The following is a 19,611-nucleotide window of genomic DNA, read 5'->3' as shown; positions in this document are numbered from 1 at the left end:
TATTCTTCTTTTGAGATTTGTTAATTTGGTTTATCTTTTGCATCAACACAAGAAAATATGGAACCTGTTTAAACGAGACCATTTATATACTAAACCTATTGCCAAGCAGAAAAACCTGCTATGCAAATTGTTTGCTTAGTGAAAGTTACCAGTAATGGATGCGAATATGTTGACTTTTTGTTTGTTCTATTCATTGCACGACAAACTATTAGTTTGTTTCTTAACTTTTGAGAAGTAGTGTACATCTGATGGCAAAATTTATTTTGGTGATGCAAGTTTTAAATGATTCATAGTTGTAAATAAGTTTTATTTTGCAGTATTGAAATTTAAGCAAAGTTTTAAAAATTGTTATATGTTTTTCTGGAAAGTTCTCTTTGTATCTAGGATAAAGAACAGTGGTCTTATAAGTGTGAAGACTGTGTGTGTACTGCTGGAGAGATAACTTGCCAGGCAAAAATATGCCCTCATGTAAACTGCAGCATTGTAAGTATGATTTGTTTTTGATTTATATTCAAATTACATGAATATTCTTTGGAGCGGTTCTTTTCCAAATTATTGGGGGTAGTTGCTCAGGGGCCGTTTGAGACAAAATTTTCACCCATGCACGATATGATTTCGGAGCTTAGAAGAACCACGTTCGGTTCAACATTTTAAATTCTTATATCCAGAGATTTTTTTTTCTGTTGTTCCTATATAGTTACTACTGAAGTATGGGAGTGGGGGGGGGGGCGGCGGCAAGGGGTACACTTAAGTCGAGATTATGATGTTTTTGAAATGAAAAACCTTTAGTATTTTTTATTGCATATAAAATTTTAAATTAGTTTAAATATCTATAGCATATCATTATCCTTAGACATATGTATATATATATATCATTTGCATTGCTGCCAACTTTGGAGAATGGTAATTCGGGAGGGTTTTCTCGCCTATCCAAATTCTGTACAAAAATAAATGTAAGAGGGGTCTCTTAAAACATTTTAGGGATTTTTCATTAGTACAAGGGAAATTTTAGGGACATTTTCCTGTAGCAGAAACCGTGCCAGCTATTGCCAATCATGGCACAGTAGGTTAAGGAAGTTGGTGCACGCAAATTTTCCAAATACTCATTTTTCAATTTTTCAATACTATGAAACTTTCTGCGTCTAACTGTTGAAAATTTTGTTCTGCCCTGTACTAGAAATATTTTTCAAATATTTTAATATAAACTGCGCTGGCAGGCATTTCACATGGTAGTGTTTTTCACTAAAATGCGTTTTTCTCAAAACATACCAAGTACAAATAACGTTGAAGGTAGGCAGACCATATTTGTTTGAAAAATACGGGATATTGAACATCCAAACACGGGACATTGAACATCCAAACACGGGACATTGTTAATTATCGCTGAAAAAGTAATGCCGAAAATGAGCAAAGTTTCCAATAGCGGGGAATGGAGTGCAGTACTGTAAAATTGCAGTGAATTAAAAGCCATAACAAATTATTAGGTGAATGCTCTCATTTTCAGTCGGGGTCATCGTAATAAAATTTCTGAGTTGGAAAGATAATTTTATTCATTGATTTGAAGAATTAAAAAGTCAAGTTGGTTTGATTGAAAATACGTAAAAAACCAGAACAAACGAAGTCTCAAAGAATACGGGACGTATGGTAATCAATGTTGAAGGCAATCTCACTCTGCATAGTCAAGGCCGTCTTATTTAGTTCAAATCCTCGAATAGGGGAGTCAAGGCCGTCGCGCCAAACAAATTTTCCTAGTGGAGGCTGATTGCGACGGAGAACAATAACGGCTGTGCTTGTATGTCAAACATCGGTTCTCCTCTTTAATCGTATCGAATACGTATATTACGAAGAAAAAAAATATATCATTGTTTTGAAGGTTGTGACTGTGCGACGATGAGCTCCAGGAAACGGAAAAATGTCGTCGAAAGGGTAGAAAGCAGTCAAAAGCGTAAACCAGTGGGTGAAGGTGATGACGATTCATCGGACGGCGACGAGAGTTTCTGCACCGACTCGAGCAGTAGTGATGCACCTGAACAGCCGGATCCCAAATTTGAAGTTGTCGCCAATAAGAGTAGCAATGAATCTACACAGGTGATTTCAAAAGAAACGGAAAGTGTAGAAAAGAAAGTAGGAGGCATTTTGTTATTCAGTGGAGGCACTAATTGGGATCTGATTGGTCGGAAAACACTTCTTAAGAGTGCGAAAGGTGCAGTTGGGAGGAACCTATGGGGACCTCACAAACTCTCTGCACTGCGAGGCATCAGGGTTGTATTCGCCGCATCTGGTTGCTGTGCCTGTCACAGCGTGATCGTCACGGACGAGGGAAAAACGATGACATGGGGTAGAAACGAAAACGGCCAGTTGGGTCACAATGACATCAAAAGGAGGGACACTCCGTGTCTGGTAGATACCTTGAAAGAACATTGTATAGTGTCCGCCGCCTGCGGGAAGGGGCATACCATATTTCTTTCAGATCAGGGTGATGCCTATTCCTGTGGGGACAACAAGATGGGACAATGTGGAGTAGGATCTCAAATGCGTGTCATCAGCATACCTACAAAAGTCACGTTCAAAGGTAGACCCATCAGCAAAGTAGCTTGCGGGCGTGAATTCAGCGTTATTCTTGATTCGAAAGGCACATTATATACCTTTGGTTTATCGGAATACGGGCAGCTCGGGCATAATGCTGACGGCAAGTACTTTGTCACCGGTGCCAAGTTAGCGTTCCATTGCGAATTGGTGCCTCGTCCGGTAATGACTTTCATCGAAAAAAGCAAGGAAGGATGCGCAACTCGTGTAGAGGATGTACGAATAGTTGATGTTGCATGTGGATTGAATCATTGTGTTGCTGTAGATATGAAGAAACGGTGTTTCTCTTGGGGCTTCGGTGGCTACGGGAGATTGGGGCATTCACTGCAAAAAGATGAATTAGTTCCTAGACTGATCAAAACATTTGATGGGCCCAACAGAGGTGTCCAGCGTGTTTATGCCGGTTCTAGTTATAGTTTGGCAATTAACGAATATGGTCTGCTTTACTTTTGGGGACAAAGTAATAAACTTGGTGAAGCTACCATGTATCCTAAGCCAGTGCGTGAACTGACTGGCTGGAAAGTACTGGATGTTGCCTGTGGAAACACTAGTATTCTTGCTATATCGGACGAAAGCTTGATTAGTTGGGGTCCCAGTGTAACGTATGGCGAGTTGTGCTATGGAGAAAATAGGATGAGGTCATCTACCACACCCCAAGAAGTTAAAACAGTTGACGGACTTCATATCAAGCAAATAGCATGTGGCTATGCACATACATTAATGATTGCCAGGGATGAGACAAAAGAAGAAATTGCCAAACTGGGTTGGATGCCAGAGTTCAATCCAAGCGATGATCGGTAAATTTTCAACTGGAGCTGGTGGAAACAAAACTTCCGATACTGTATTTTGTAAAAGAGCTTATAAGTTTCTGTATTCACACGTGGTGAAGATGTTTTATCACTTTTACTTTCGTAAAGAAAATTGTTCTATGTTTTTAAAACATCTTTCTTTTTTTTTTTAAAACCTAGTTTGTTCGTGTTAACATTGTCTCCCTCATGAGGAGGTACTGTGTTTCTGTCTGTGCTGTTACTCAGTGGAATTTCGATAGCTTGATGCCCCAAGAAGGATTGATAAATACATCAATAAATAAATCTAGTCTTTAAACGTTTTTAATATTTTTAGGAACAGCTATATAATAGTCCTGTTTTGGTGATTTTTTTTTTCTTTTGGTGGGAGAAAGTTCTGAAAGCATGACGAGAAATCAAGAGAGAGATAACCAAAGAAGCTGCCAACAGAGGAAATTGAAAAAATATATATTTAAAAACAAGGAATAAAAATGTTAATATTAGACCAGGGCTAGAGAAATTCTATGTGCATTATTTGCCTGTTCTCATTTAGGCTGTGCTTATAGTGGTGAGAAGAGATGAGTTACACAAGAGTTGTGACTAGGATGAAAAAAATGCATAGGGGTGGAGGAAGATAAAGGAAATGACCAGAGGGATTCTGAAATGCAAGGATGTGATGATGATGACCCTTCTGCAGAAGTGGAAAAGGTTTGTCATGCACCTTGTTGAGTGGCATCTTTCTCTCCTTTGCTGTGCTACTCGAGTATGTGTAGTGTAGAACTATTATTACACACTCCGGTACCTCTTGAAGAAAAATATTAAAAATATTCTATCAATCTTTGGAACAGATGTAAGGGATCCAGATCCCTTGGCGACTTTTTTTTCGCTGCCAAACACATCTGACGGCCCGGGGGAAAAGTCGCCAAGGCAGTGACTGGCTACGAATGACAAAAAAGAAACCAGTGTAGAAAACATAAAAGTGGAAACCAACAATAATAGTGCAAATAAATGTTTTCAGTATGAAAAAAATAAAACCTACTCTCTTCGAAATAATAAATCGATATGGCTGTTAGTTTCTCTGATTATCCAGAATTTTAGGAATTCCCTTTTAAATAAGCTACGGTCCTTCTAGTTGTAAAAGTAAATAATCTCTATAAAAAAAAAACTCGGACTCTCTTTGAAAAATGAACCGATCCAGGGTATCCGCTCTTTAAATTAATAGTAAACTAAAATAATGATATTTCTTGACAACACTAAAAATGGAAGGACTGACGTTACGTAAAATAATAATAAATATATTGGAAAAATACAACCGGACAGAAAAGTAATCCTAGTGAGACAAGACAACGGAAAATGAAATGATGCTATTTCAAATACTATTACTCAAAAGGAGATGCCATTTGAATAGCCAGAGTTACTAGCCACCTCGGGTGATCCTACCTCCATGGCGCGAGGGAGAGAATCTTCGACCACAACAACGAAAAGCACAAAACACCACTGATTGGTGAGCTATCATCTCTTAAACTTAACCTGTGAAGATGATGTACAATGAGACGATTTTTATTAACAAATTCATTCCGAAGGTATTTTATCTGATGATCCAGAAATCTTGTGCCTTTATTTTGACCGTTCAGAAAAATCATGAAAAGGGGGCACTAAAATGTCACTTGCCCCTGGTGACAGAGTAGATTGTTTCTGCTATTATGGTCCCAGGCCTTATCTGTTCCTACAAGTTTCCTCAATAATTCCATGTTATGGCTCAAAAGCATGTTATGAATTTTTACTATCAGTATTTTTTAAAAATTAGGTGTCAGGCTAAAACTCAAGCTATCAGCCCTTCTAACCTGCCGTCCCCTGCACAATACAAATTGTAGTCAAACTTGATCAGGGCTTAGCAATCTTGTGATGAGTTAGAGCAGCATTTTTTTCTTCCGCAGACAGAATCGATAGTTCAAGAAATAACTTGGTAATGAATGGAAAATTATCTCATTGTGAAACTGATATTAATATCCTCTTGAGTCTAACTAGACCCCCCATACTTTAGGTATGAGAGAAAAATATTTCATCAAGAAAAATACTGGAAATTGTTATCTTATATACAGGATACTTCTAATTGTCACCAAAACATCCAATTTACAATAAAATAGCTAATTTTACTGGTCCTTGGGTGCGAAAAGGTTGAGAGATGCTGAGTTAGAGGTTTTTCTCCATTGAATCTGGTATTGTGCTGCCCATGGGAATAAAAAATGTTGAGATATCGAGAATCCTCTGTAATTTTTTTTTTTTTTGGTTCTTTTCATCATTATTCGGTTCTGTTGTATTCAAGGCTTGAATTTGTTTTTCTGGTTTTTTTTCTGTAACAATATTTACAGTTATGTATCCGAGGGATCAATGTCAATGGTCTGAAGATTATGGAAAAACTTTTTTGTTTAAATCTCCTTCAAGCAAAAGTTCTTATGACATTTTATGTGTATAGTTTCTTTGACATTCATTTCCATTATATTTATAATTACCATGTGTTTCTTGTACTTTTGATGTATTATGTAACAGTTTCATTGCATTAAGCAATTTTAATACTGTGTATGTGTGTACAGTGTTCATTTGTATTAACAAGCGCCACAAAAGGTTTTGTAGTGAAATGTCACCTGTCTATTGGCATATTTAAAAAACATTGATAAAAAATTAAAGTCACTTCATTATATTTCTTAAGTCTATTTCATAGTCAGAATGAGCGTTTTAAAGTTCACGATAAGTTAACTCTTAAAATTTGGTACAAGTTTGGCAGACACTGATTTAGACCATTTAAACTACGTAATCCAGACTATTGCGGGATGTCAATTTCAGTCATTGCTTTGCCATCCCGGAACTGTAATGGGAAAGGGATAGTTGGTTGGTAGTCACAAAGTCTCTGTGCACTGATGGTGGGTTAATTCAGACCTCAATTCCTCTGCTGAATTTCTCATGAATCAGTACACGTCAAAATGTGGTGCTTATTGCAGGGCTTGACAAATCCCAGGTCACCAGTGCCTAAACTTTTCTGTACGTGACTGTTAAATTGGAGTCTGTGAACAACTCAAAATTTTCTGATTTCATGATAGTGTGCTTTGTAACATAATCAGTGCTGTCTTAACACATGGAACCCACCCGGACAACTCACAAAACGAGATCTTTTTGAAATTTTCTAGAGTAAACGTGTGTAAATTTGTAGGCGAGCATTTTTAGCCAGGTAGGACCTCAGAAAAAACACTTGGCCCGGGGCCCCACTATACACTTAAGACAACCCTGAACATAGAAAAAATATATAAAGGCTTGGAAAAAATTAAAAAATATATTTAGTTTTTCTTGAAATTTAAAGTCATTCTTGGCCCCAAAGGAATTTGTCTCTCACTAAAAAAAATTTTTGAAGTTTGGACTTCATGCATGTGTGGCCTCTAACATACTGTGGTGTGTTGGCACCCTCAGTGAGCATTCACAGTTCATTTTTCATTCATTCGATAGCATTGGCATACTGTGTGTACTTCCATTCTCATAGGATATTTTATCTTATCTTTATTTAAAAAGTTTTTTTGTATGAAATATACAACTCAACAAGTATACATCTCTATTTTTGCACTGGAGATTATGCACGTCACTCTCCCTTGTCTCGGGAATGATTCTCACTATGATTATTATTTAATCAAATATCTTTAATTCAATTAGTAGTTAAATTTCCTTCTGAACATCTCGGAGTCATCAATACACCTTAAGAAAGGGGTGCACAAGCTCTGTCCTGACAGAAGGTTTTATCTGGCTCACAAAAGGTGTTCTAAAAGAAGTATCAATACACACACTGCAATAAACTCCCAGGCTGACCATATTTTCATGAATATACAGAAATGGGAAATCAGGATTCATACATAATATCACTCACTATTGCTAAAAAGTTGTTAAAGACATTAATTTCTGTCATGAAAATAATCTGTATTCTTGATTTAAAAAATTCAAGTAAGCCCTGTAAATAAGAGAAAAAAATAGATTTTATGAAAATGTTTAGACAGTCGACCAAAATACAGGAATTTCTCATAACATATGGTATGGGGCGGTACAAGTTTCTGGCCCGCAGACTAAAACTGTTGTGCACCCCTGGTCAAAAGTGTTTATATTGTCAATGTGTGCTTGTTTCGTGTTCTGCACTTGTTGCCATCTGTTTTCAACGTTTCGAAATGAAGATGGTAAACGTTTGAATACTCATGCTATGTAAATATAATGTTTAAGGCGTGCATATGAATATAAATATAACGTTTAATGTTAAATTAGAGAAATTTTCTCAGATGAGAGACTGCACCTTGAAGTTAGGATAACTAAAATCGATATCTAGAGCAGGGCATGGCTATTAAAAAAAAATCTAAGAGTCAAAAAAATTTTTCCAGAGGAAAATAGGTCCCTAAAGTTCTCTTTCAACTTTTCCAGGATAGTGACCCCCTTCTATGTTCCGTGTTGATACACAATAAATACTCGAGTTAAAGGAACCCACTCGAGCACTTTTCTCGATCTATGGTCTGTAAATGTAAACAAGGTGGCCCTCCAACAGACTTGAAAGTTCAATTATAAGTAGAATGAAGAGTATACACAAATGTTAATGATATTCCACATAAGTTTGAATATAGTATACTTATGTATATATTATACAGTCGAATACTGTTATAGCAAAAAATCTTGTTTTAACAAACACTTTTTTTAATCCTCCAGATAAATTTACATGGAAACAATGCAAAACCCTAGAATTTCTATATATCTAAATTCCATTATAACAAAGGGATTTCTCTGGTCTCTTGGAGTTTGTTATAACGAGGTTCGACTGTAATATAAATATACCTATATACTGTAACTTTGTGGCTTTTATAGTGTGTTTTGCGCTTCTAGGCATGTGGATTTCACATGGCACAAGTGCCTGGTGGGTGTTTGAAATTGGTTCTGTATTAGACTATTCTCGGGAGCTGTGGGTGGTAAAAATTTGAAAATTGCTGCTGTAATTGAAGTTCTTCAGACATTTTAATGGTCTGAGCCATAGAAATTGTTGTTATGCTGATCCTTATTTATTTTAGCAGTTCTTATAATGAACAGAACCAGCAATATCTCTAGCCGGAAATCAGCATCTAGTTATAAGTGACGCTGGCAGAACACCAATAACCTTTCTCAGTCCAGCACAATAGTACTTTGCATTCAAAGTTTTTGAAAAAGAACAGATTTTATGGAGCATAATCTATGAAGAGAGAATTTTCTATTCTTGTAAAAAAAAAAGCTTTCTTATATCTGGTATTTGTAAGTATGGCAATTTGTTATATAAGAGATGTTTTTAAAATTATTCCAGTATTGTGACTTACCGAAACCAAAAAAAAGTGTTTTAACCATGATGTCGATTTTGTTATAAATAGATTCTCCTATGTTTTTAAATTCTGTTTTCTGTTCTTTTTTTCTTAATTAAGGGCGAGAAAGAAGTTTTATTGCCTGGTCATTGCTGCAGTTCATGCATATCAGGTAAGTAAATTTCATTTACATTCTAAAACAGTTTAACTATCTATATCAGTCTTTCAATTGGTATTTAATTACACTTTATAACATTATTTTTGTCCTTGGTTAGCAGACCACATTTCCAATCATTACCATTAACTGTTGCCCGGAAGAGCTGTCAGTGATGATTGGAAGAAGTTATTAGAGCACCAACATGTAAACAATCAACACTCGCAGCTAATGCTGACTATTGACTCAGGAACGCGAAGACTGTGCCAAGAGGATATTAATTGAAATCTGTTGGAGTGTGTAGATGACAAAATAGGCTCAAAGGATGCTCAAGGCAAAGATTGTCATGTTATCAAGATTTAATTCATATCCTTCCCTTCATAGTGATTACGGTATGATTCTTCTTCGTCTGTTGACGGGAAAAAACTACTTTGGCTTTATCTCCAGGCATGTCCAACCTTCATGAACGCTCTGATGTTTGTGTTGAATGAGTAGTGGGATGCGTCTGGTAGTAAAGACCACATTTCCCAATGTTTTATGACTAGATAAAGACTCAATACAGCAATTTTATGCTTTAAACTTTGGTTTTGTGGCGAGGGAATCAATATTTATAAATTGGTCATATACCATTAGGTGACTGAAATATTGAAACTTTTCACACTAATAATAATGTTAAAAACTGTAAATACCTCTTAGAATAGGGGTCTTTAACGTTTTACGCTCGAGGGCCACTTAAAAAATTTGTTGCGTTCCGCGGGCCACTCATTAATGCCGTGGGCCCCCCCCCCCAAAGATGATCACAAATTAAATATATTTCAAAATATTTTATAGAATTTAAACATTCAATTCAATTAATTTCAACAAATATTAATTTTGAATGATTTAAAAAAAACATTTTAAATTATAGTGTCAAAAAATTTCTTTTTTGCTGTATCAATACATTTCTGTTACTGGAAAATGCTTTTGAAAGTTGGTAAATCTGAATTTTTCTCAGAGATTTCTTGTGCCTCCAATCAATCTCAGTGTGCCCAACCCCCCTGCCAAAGGTTGATCCCACGTACACTCAGATGGGACAAATGAAAATGAGACGCATACTACATATTTTATGATTCCATTGTGTAGCATTTTCGTTTTAAAAAATTAAATTGAATTGGGGTAAGACCAATTATATTAGGTATTTTTTCCATTGATGAAACAGAATGAAAATGGATGATTTTATTCATATATATATGTTGAATTAGTTACGCACCAAATAAAAAAGAAAATCTTCGGTTACTCACATTACGAATGCGAGTGGATGTAATTTCTAAATTAATGCGCATTCGTAATGTGAGTAACCGAAGATTTTCTTTTTTATTTGGTGCGTAATTAATTCAACATATATATATGTATAAAATCATCCATTTTCATTCTGTTTCATACAATGGAAATAATACCTAATATAATTGGTCTTACCCCAATTCAATTTCATTTTTTAAAACGAAAATGCTACACAATGGAATCATAAAATACGTAGTACGCGTCTCATTTTAATTTGTCCTATCTATTGTGTTTTTGCTTGACTAAAGCTTCAATGTTAGGCAAAATTTGTGTTGTTGCTATTCGTGAAGTATCTTCCAAATGCTGATCAGTCAGACGTGTTCTATTTTTTGATTTTGTATTCTTAATTCGACTAAAAAACTATTCACATATGCGAGTGCTGCCGAATATAATAAATTATAAGGCAGCAAATATAATAAAAATATGCTGCCTATATATAGAAGATATGAACAATGCATATATGCTTATTTCTGGATACTTTTGTTCGGACACATACTTAGAATAAAAATCAATTAATGAAGGAATTTAAAAAAAAACCTTGCATTTAACTGCAGAGTCACATTGCAAATCCACAAATTCTAATCGTAGCTCAGGTGGAACACTTTCGATATTGACTGAGAATGGTCAGGAAAATGTTTTCATAGAAATTTCGTTCTCGCGGAAGTCGGAAAATCTGCTTCTGAATTCCATTCTCAGATTTGAAATGTACTGTCCATAATCGTCCGGTTTCCAAGTTGTAGATTTATTTACCAACTTCAATAATTTTGTATGCAGTTTTTGTTTTGCAATTGATGTTTTCAAAGGACTAATTTAGTTTCGAACGCTTTTACGTTGTCATAAAAATTATGGACAAGTAGGTCTTTTCCCAGTAAGTGGTAGTTTAGAATTAGATCATTCAGATGACCAGTGACATCGACAAGAAATGTGAAATCTCCCACCCACTTTTTATCTTGAAACTCTCCAGTAAGTTTTCCTTTGGATTTCATGAATTCATCGCCTTCCTCCTTCAAGGAAAACAGGCGCTAAAGCATCTAGGGATGACCACTTTTCTTGAAAAAATCTCATTTTTTTCTTCAACTTTCCTTTTTTTTGTTATCACGGTTTGCCATCGTGCACTCATTAAAAGGCTTCTGTTGAAAGGCTTCAAAGACCTAAAACACAACTAAACGAACTGTACCAATATTGTACAAATCCTTTTTCCAACCAATCAAGATGCATACATCCACCTGCTCCTTACCCAACCATGCACCCGAGAAATACGATACCATGGAAATTCTGTTCATTTCTGCTTTCTCCCACTCAAGGAGAATGGGATGTACTCGAAGTTATTTATAGTGAAGAAGTGCATGGTGTGTTTTCTTTTACGTTAAAAGCCTTATTAAGAAGCTAAATACTGTACACTGATCATCCTGTCCTTGTTATAAGTCTATATGAAGCTGGGTGACTTTGTTTTGTTGAAATCTTTGTTTTACCCTATTTTTGAATGATATTGTGTCAATCGATCGAAATGTTTTGGCGGGCTACGGGTTGAAGACCCCTATCTTAGAATATGTCACGTATCTAGAGGTTTTACAGAAAATAAAATTTTAAATTTTAAAAATAATTTTATCTTTGTTCCAATATACATTTCATCCTCACTTTTTATCGTCCAGAAGTAATCTCCATGATGTTTTCAATGTGTTCTCCCGTAAGTTAAAAACATATTGCGCTGGGGTGATCAAAGCAAAAAATTAGGATATAGAAGGGAGATTAGAATATAGCCATGAGCAAGTAACATAGCGCACATAGTGGGGCGTTTGATATAGCAAAGACTTATCGAGCAGAAACTTTCAATTAGTTTGGTTTTTTTTAAATTACAGAATCTGCTCTATGGCTGTAAAATTTGAAAAAATTTCATAGTTATAACCAATGGCTCAGATATCAGTGTTGAAAAAATAGTTGTGGTGAATATCATTATTTTAAGGATAACTATTTCAGGGATGAGGGAGAGAATTTTCTTATCAATTTCATTTTCTATTAAATTTGTAAGTGTAAAAAAAGTGAGAAAAATACAAAGTTTATTAATGAAACCCCCCCCCCCCCCCAACTGAAGACCATTGTGAACCCAGGGGCAGTTGATGTTCAGAAGCCCATGTGACTTTCTCCTTTGGGCTCAAGTTCTTTATAATGGTGGTCCTCCCCCTTCCCACACACCATTCACACAGATAACTGAGACTCCCCTGTCCTTGCTACCTACCCACCTATATCATGTATATTTATTCGCTATTTATATAACCAGGACTTAAACACAGGCCTTGACACATCCATTGCGACTAGAAAATCGGTATTGTTGTCTAAGATATTTTACAGATGAATGCTAAATTAGTCTAATTATAATGCAAAATTTTCCTATTTTATTATGTCACTTCTTTCAACACAGGAAGCATTATTAAGTCTTAGAAAAGTCACAAAAATTATTCAGGACTGTTTTTCCTGTTGTCCTGACGAAAACCCTGCCTAGCACATAAATATTTTTTCAATTTGTCAAATCCTGCTTGAACGATATCTTCCTTGGTTATTGCACAAGTACATATTTATTTTGATAATTTTAAATATAACTTTTTCAGGTACTGAGTGTGTTGTTTCACCGAATGCCACCATCGAGACGTTTGATGGTCTAAGCTACGCTTTCCAAGGGAGGTGCAGGTACTTATTATCAAAAGACAACATCGATGGAAGTTTTTCTGTTCATATTGAAAATGATGTGAACAACGTCACTGAAAAGCTTTATACTTTCCACATTCTCTGTGATGAAGTTTCCATCTCTTCAAGTAAAGAGGTCTTTGTGAATGCAAGGAATGTTTCCTTACCTTTCCGAAATGAAAAGCTCTCCATTGTGGATTCAGACCTCTTCATTACCGTGTGGTCGTATCATGGTGTTTCGGTGACATGGCACACATCTGGACTTTTTATTGTTCAAATGCCCTACGGTTTCAAGAAGCTCATATCCGGTCTTTGTGGTAATTTTAATGGAAATTTGCGAGACGACATGACAACAAGGCACCATTTGTACGCTGAGACATTGTCTGTAAGTATATTTAGTCTCTTTCTTTATATATATATATGCTAGCTATAATACCTGTTGCTGCCAGGATTTTATTCAATTACTGGGAGGATTGAAAAAGTGACAAACCATTATAAAGGAATAAATTGTACATAATACTGGCAGCATTAAAGAAATCCATTGTATAAAGTCAAACCTTGTTAATGCGTCACCCGGTTAACACGTCATTCCACTTAATGGGTCACGTTTTGAAAGTCCCAATTGTCCTCAGGCAGGAATTGGCACAGCTATGGCTTACTCCGTTTAATGAGTCACTCCGCTTACCAAGTCATATTTTTGCTCTCCCAAGAGTGACTCATTAATAAGGTTTGACTGTACACGTCTGAAACAAATTGTTAGGGAACCACAGTAACCAAAGTAAACATTTCAAAAATGATTGTTGAGGTTCAGAAACCATTGTTGCTCAACGGTTTTTCACCCATTTGCCCAGCTCTGGCAAACTTTTAAAGTAGCCTATCGTTCAAGTCAGGTCCTGTTTGGTATATAGGCAAAATTTGGTCACTATTGGTCTAAAATTGTAGATTTGTATGAAGAACATACAGACAGAAAGAAAATCAATTTTATATCAGGGTTCGTACGGTGCTTAAAAACTCCTTAAAGTCATTAATTTTCATTTCCTTTTTAAGGGCCCTTAAAAACTCCTGAAAATCCATCCAGCTGTTTCTGAAAAAAAAAGTTGACTTTCCCCCACTCTCGATTTTGTCCCCGAAAATCGGATTGTGATAACTACAGCTCCTTATTCAAATTATCGGCCCCTCATCGGGCTTTTCATCTTGAACCCCCGATCATATCCTTGATCGTACAGCTGAAGATGGTTTACTCTAGTCCCGTGTTTCTCAACAAGCGACCGCGGTTTCCGTTTTCAAAAAAAGAAAAGGAAATGTCGCCACTGCAAGCAGCAGAAATTACTATGGTAGATTGTCATTGCATCAAATCCTGATGTTTCGTGGGGGAAAAAAATTATTTCATGAATAAGAACTAGTCCGCTGAATTATGAGAGTTGATTTGTAAATTTCGCCAAATAACGAGTGTTAAATCGCCAATGTCACCAAATAACGAGTGCTAAATCGCCGAACATCACGTTGAATGTCCTGAAATTTGCTCTCATTTTGCAACAATTTCTGAGTACAACTGAAAAACAAGAAGGAAAATTTAAAAACTTAATTTTAAAGAATTTGTGTATGTGTTGATCCACTTTGAGCGAGAGATGAATAAAGAGTTGCTGCAAATATAATTTTGTAAGAAAAATCTTTGTTAGCTGTGGATTTTTATTTTGAATAATTGGAGGAAAGGGGAATGAATATCACTTTTATAATTTACGTGATGCTGTTGTGAATTATATTTTTGACCGAAACTTCAGGTTTAGAATACTTTGGTGACAGCAGAAAAGTATGTATGTAGATTGATTATTTTATGAATTCTTATGATGCTGGGTGACAAATTAAAAGTTGTAATTTCTGAACCACTTCTACTTCTATATTTTTGAGAAGAGGGAAAATTTGGCAAATAAAAAATAAATTTGCATATGTGCTCCGCCCCTTTTTTTGATGTAAAACTTATTAACCTTTTTATTGCTTTAAAAGTTATGAAGTTTGCCATGACTCCTTAAAAACTGCTTGAAACTCCTTAAAAAGTCCTTAATTTATATTTAGGAAATTTTGTGTGAATCCTATATATGTGTACATATATATGTGCATAAAAAAAGTTTCCGCTATTTTATTTCGGATGCAGCTTCGTTAAATTATATGCAGTCTATATGTATGTTGTATACTCCTGGTTATTCAAAACGCTTCACGCAAACTTTAAGTCAGGTGAAAGAATGCATAAGAAACATTCACCATGGAACAGAATGCACTAGGCTATGAAAGACTAGCGTGCAACACTGACACATTAACAACACTATTTTTTGTTTACTAATTCCTTGAGGGGTTCCGGTAGGAGTTGTGAACAGAATGCCTAGGAGCTGACCCCACAAAAAACAAATTGGCATGAGAATCTCGTGCAATAGAAGTCATGACCTGATTTGAATAGAAATTTTCTCTGCGGTTCCGCTGCACCTTGATTCTTCAGTATTTGAGTAATTCCACGTTTTTCCAGAATAACTATCTTGCTTTCAACATGTTGGAACCATGTGATTGCCCTGTTACTTATAGGCAGATAACAGAATGCGCCAGAGTTCACTAAAAGCGTTGTGCTATTGTCATGGCCGGAGGTGGGCATTTGCCCTTTTCATTCAAGGAGTCTGTATTGGCTTATATATGCTGCTGTTTCTCTAGTGAAAATGTCAAATTAAGTTTTAGTTATGATTACAGCGAACTCGTCATAATTACCATCATTCCAGCAGACTTTATATCAAGAGATCATTAAATTAAAAATATTTTAAATAATAATTAGCTTCTTAAGAGAGTTCCATATTTCGATAGAATAAAAAAAAATTGTGTTATTCATTTTGTTATAATGTAACAAAGCAATTGCAGTGAAAATGCATCTGGTTAGGAAATAATAAAATTGCAATAATGAATTTCATGCATTTACTTAAGTACATGTAATTTAAAATTTAAGGTGAAAAGGGGTAGCGTGTTGTTGCACTTATTTAAGACAGCCATGTTGAATAAATTTAAAAGTGCCAATTTTCAGTTTGTGCAAACATAACTCCACCTCTCTGAGGATGATGTCACTCTTTGATATCCGTGCGAAGGTTTTCACCAGCTGGCTGATGTGAAGATGAATTTATTAGAGAGAAAATTCAACTGCCCTTGCTGGAAATCGAGCCTACGTCCTCTCACTTGCCAGGTGAGCACACTAGATAACAAAAGCAACAAAGTTCAATCTTTCCTTAGAGCTTGTGTACACTTGAAGCTTCAGCACAGTGAAATGTCCTTATTTCATGGTCAGAATTTTTCGTAAGTTTCCTCAATCAGGATTTTAAGATACCCAGACAGAGAAATAGGGAGGGGTCAGCCATGCAACAGTCACACATAGCTATGTATCAGACCTCGCATTTGTGTCTCTTGTGATTACAAGCATAAGAAACAGAATTCCCAAATATCAGAGGTAGAGGCCAGACACATTTAAAGATGGATGTCGTTCAAAGGGAAGCGATCGAACTGGTCGTTATGATGGAACAGTTTCAATATCATACTTTTGTTATAGCAAGTGTTGACTGTACGCGTACTAAGAATTCTAAATATTTCAATTGCTGTCATTGTTGCTTTTTTTTCGCTTCTGTGTTCTGTCTTTTTATATTTTATCGTTTTTCTTATGATGTTAATACAGGACTCAGGTGAATGTAAATACATCTGTGAAGATACAGATCAACTTTCAGATGCTAGTCAGTCAGCATGTGAGAGACCACTGCAAGACTCTTCTGCGCCTCATCTTCTAAATCCTCTAACAACCACTCATACCCTTTTCTTAATTTTTGTATTGCATTCTTATCTATCTTGTCGAAGTCTGTGATAATGTTTGTAGCAACTCTTGTAGTTTATTATTTGTTTTTGCGTGCTAAAAACTTTTCTTTTGCTTTCTCTGTTGATTGAACATAACACTTGTGCTGTCTATCTTCAACAATATGTTTTGTGACATTTGTGCTTCATAAAATTACTCTTAATTGATTTCCTAGTACAGTATTGTCACATTTTATATGAGAGTATGCAGAGCTGAGCCAAAGCAATAAAACCACCTACGTAACATGTTTATGGGTGCCAAAAAATGATAAAACGCTTCCCCACATTTAAAAGAATTTACTGATGGTCAAAATTAAGCAATAAAAGTTTGAAAAAAGAATGTGTACAATGAAATGAATTTCTGACTGTCAGCCGCATGAAAACTGAGTATTTCCTCAATCCGCCCAGACAACCATGCACACATTTTCATGGAATGTACAGCGCCATCTCACGATGACAGCTGTCACCACAGTCTTCCCATGTAAAGTCAAATGAGTATGATGAAGGTGTATTTGTGTACATTGACACCTGGTCCTAATCATGCTTACTGAATTTATGCCTGGTGTCGTCTTGTGCTATTGCTCCTCTTCTGCTAACAAGACGAGAAAGTCTACATTGACCCACTGTCCCAACCATGAATATGATTCAAAGGCGTCGCTTAGGTACATCCTGATAACCGCATAATATGAACATCCAATCAGCATTGTTATATCAGAGATGCTTTTACCTAGATCTCAGGTCATATACGCCCTTTGTCAAAATCAGATGAATAAATTTTTCCTAGCCAGGTTGTGGCATAACAAAATCAACGATTGAAAGAACTTGGATTCACCCAGGTTTCAATTACTTTGACCCATGGCTTTGCTTTGAGAATCATTTGTATATTGAACGGGTTGTACTGTTTTGGCTCGACCCCTGTATATTAATTTTTATTACATGTAATTGATAAACAATGTTTATTGATAAAACAATTGCACAAATACAAAGATATGTACATATACAAACATCTATACAATATACAAACATATAATACACACATTATTGACCTCAAGGGACATGAATATCCTTCCAACAGATCTACATGGGTTACTCATTGATGTTGGTTCAGCAACAGCCTTATTAATGTACTACCTTAGTAAAAATTTTTACTGCCTAGCCAAAAGTTCCTCGTTCCATAACTGATAAAAAATATATTTACATTCTGAACATTATAATTGCAATTGTATTCTCGCATCATGCTTTCTACACTTTTCAATACCCTTGTTACATTAGAAACACATTTTGCGAATTGAAAATTTATCACTTGTTTTGTTATTGCATAGCAGGACCTGACATCGCTGTCTTATTTCGGTATAGTAATGCTTGTTGTTGCTGTTACTAGCAAAATTTTGATTCATGAACAAATAAGGGTCTCTCCAAACTTTTTAGATTTCAACAACAAGGCAATTGAATTTCCCAGTTTTATTTATTTTTCTACAAATCAATCGAGCATTTCTTGAGGCTACACCGAATGTTGAGGAAAACGGGCACTGGCAAATGAATGATATGGGCCCGGAATGCTTTTGAGCCATCTGATCAATACTATACTTTGTTTTGTTGTAAAACTTGACAGTTTCAGAATTTTTTTTTCCTCTTTTTGAGAGTATATATTTCAATATTTAAATGCATTGAATGTAGTAAAGTAATATTTTCCTTTTTTTTTTTTATCCAGAAAACACAAAATGTAATGCCTTTATACAACGTCATCCAATACTAATCATATGAAGGGGGGGGGGGGTCCCTGATGAATTTCACGTAAACTTTCTTTTCAATCTTTTATACCTACCTAGCTATTAGTATTCTGTTTCAGTATTTCAGCAAGTATTAATGAAGAAAAACAATTGTCACATGCTCAAATTTCTTACTTCAAATGAGATTCAATGATTTTGCATCACTACATTTTTGGCCATATTTGTATTTTTAAAGTCTATCATTAAGGATATTTTCAATTAGCCAAAGTAAGCATATCTATATTAGTAGCGATTTTATGTCATGATTTCGGGGTGACCAAAATAAAGCAGATCAAGTTTGACGAGATATCTTGGGGTTGCCATTGTAAAGGTTAAATTGGTATATGTATAAAATTTGTCAGAAATAGGAAAAATTAGATATACTCAAAGCTAACAAACTAGTCAATTTGACCAATTTTTTAAACATATTTTATGCATCAAAAAAATGTGGGGAGAAGGTAGTATTAAAAATTATTTTATATTTTTCTACCTCAAAGTGTGTTTTTTTGATAAACTGAGTTCCTCTTTGATGTAATTTTTTTTAATCAAATATGGTGCCATTATATTTTTTTCCTATGAATACATATACAGAGTTGCCAACTGCTATGGATTTGTTCATCCATAGTTTCTATGGATGGCCGCTATAAACTACGGAGCTACGGAAGGCATTCTTAATACTACAGAAATTGGTTTTAAAAAATCAGGTGTTTGAGTTTTTTGCGGTGGTTTACTTATTTTTTTTTATTTTTTTTTAATTGCATCGATCTTTACCGTAACAATGAATTCATATAAGCATGTGAGAGAAGACAAACTCGGAACCGATCTGTTTTGTTACTGTTTCGGGAGGTGGGACTCATGTGGCCTGAGCGTTCTAGGCTCCAGTGCCAATGAGGTGCTGTATTTAATGAACTTTCAATTAAAAAATTTCAAAAAAAATTTTTGAGGGACTTTTTTATTGTGCTATGATTACGTTGTTCCTGGGAGGTACCACCCCCCCCCCCATGGCAAAGCTGAACATTCATTACTACTGACAAGCTTTAAGCCAATGTTGGTATATATGAATATAGATAATCTTCAAGTTAAGGAAAGTCCTTGGCTTTTTC

At 35.4% G+C, this 19,611-nt stretch overlaps 1 protein-coding gene and 1 pseudogene across 3 annotated transcripts in view; both read left to right on the top strand.

The window, feature by feature from the left end:
• LOC149070085 (sushi, von Willebrand factor type A, EGF and pentraxin domain-containing protein 1-like) overlaps nucleotides 1-19,611 on the top strand; it is a 90,253-nt gene that overhangs the window by 56,812 nt on the left and 13,830 nt on the right. Inside the window, exons 29-32 of one of the 2 annotated variants that reach the window (XM_089249213.1) lie at nucleotides 385-483; nucleotides 8,837-8,888; nucleotides 12,797-13,257; nucleotides 16,570-19,436. In XM_089249213.1, the coding sequence (XP_089105339.1) occupies nucleotides 385-483; nucleotides 8,837-8,888; nucleotides 12,797-13,257; nucleotides 16,570-16,752 (795 nt within the window). In that variant the 3' untranslated portion in view covers nucleotides 16,753-19,436. Of the gene's footprint in view, nucleotides 1-384; nucleotides 484-8,836; nucleotides 8,889-12,796; nucleotides 13,258-16,569; nucleotides 19,437-19,611 lie in introns of those variants that run through there. The other variant, XM_089249212.1, reaches the window with a different exon arrangement.
• On the top strand, nucleotides 1,733-6,072 carry LOC149070086 (protein RCC2 homolog pseudogene; annotated as a pseudogene). Its single transcript, XR_016195040.1, has one exon. The product of XR_016195040.1 is annotated as a protein RCC2 homolog pseudogene (transcript).

The sequence above is a fragment of the Pholcus phalangioides genome, unplaced genomic scaffold (assembly GCF_987345545.1).
Source record: "Pholcus phalangioides strain wild (caught in Gottingen) unplaced genomic scaffold, Ppha-v1.0 ptg000022l_1, whole genome shotgun sequence".
Taxonomy (NCBI): Eukaryota; Metazoa; Arthropoda; class Arachnida; order Araneae; family Pholcidae; genus Pholcus; species Pholcus phalangioides.
Note: the sequence above shows the minus strand (reverse complement) of the source record. Positions and strands in the feature narration are given on the sequence as shown.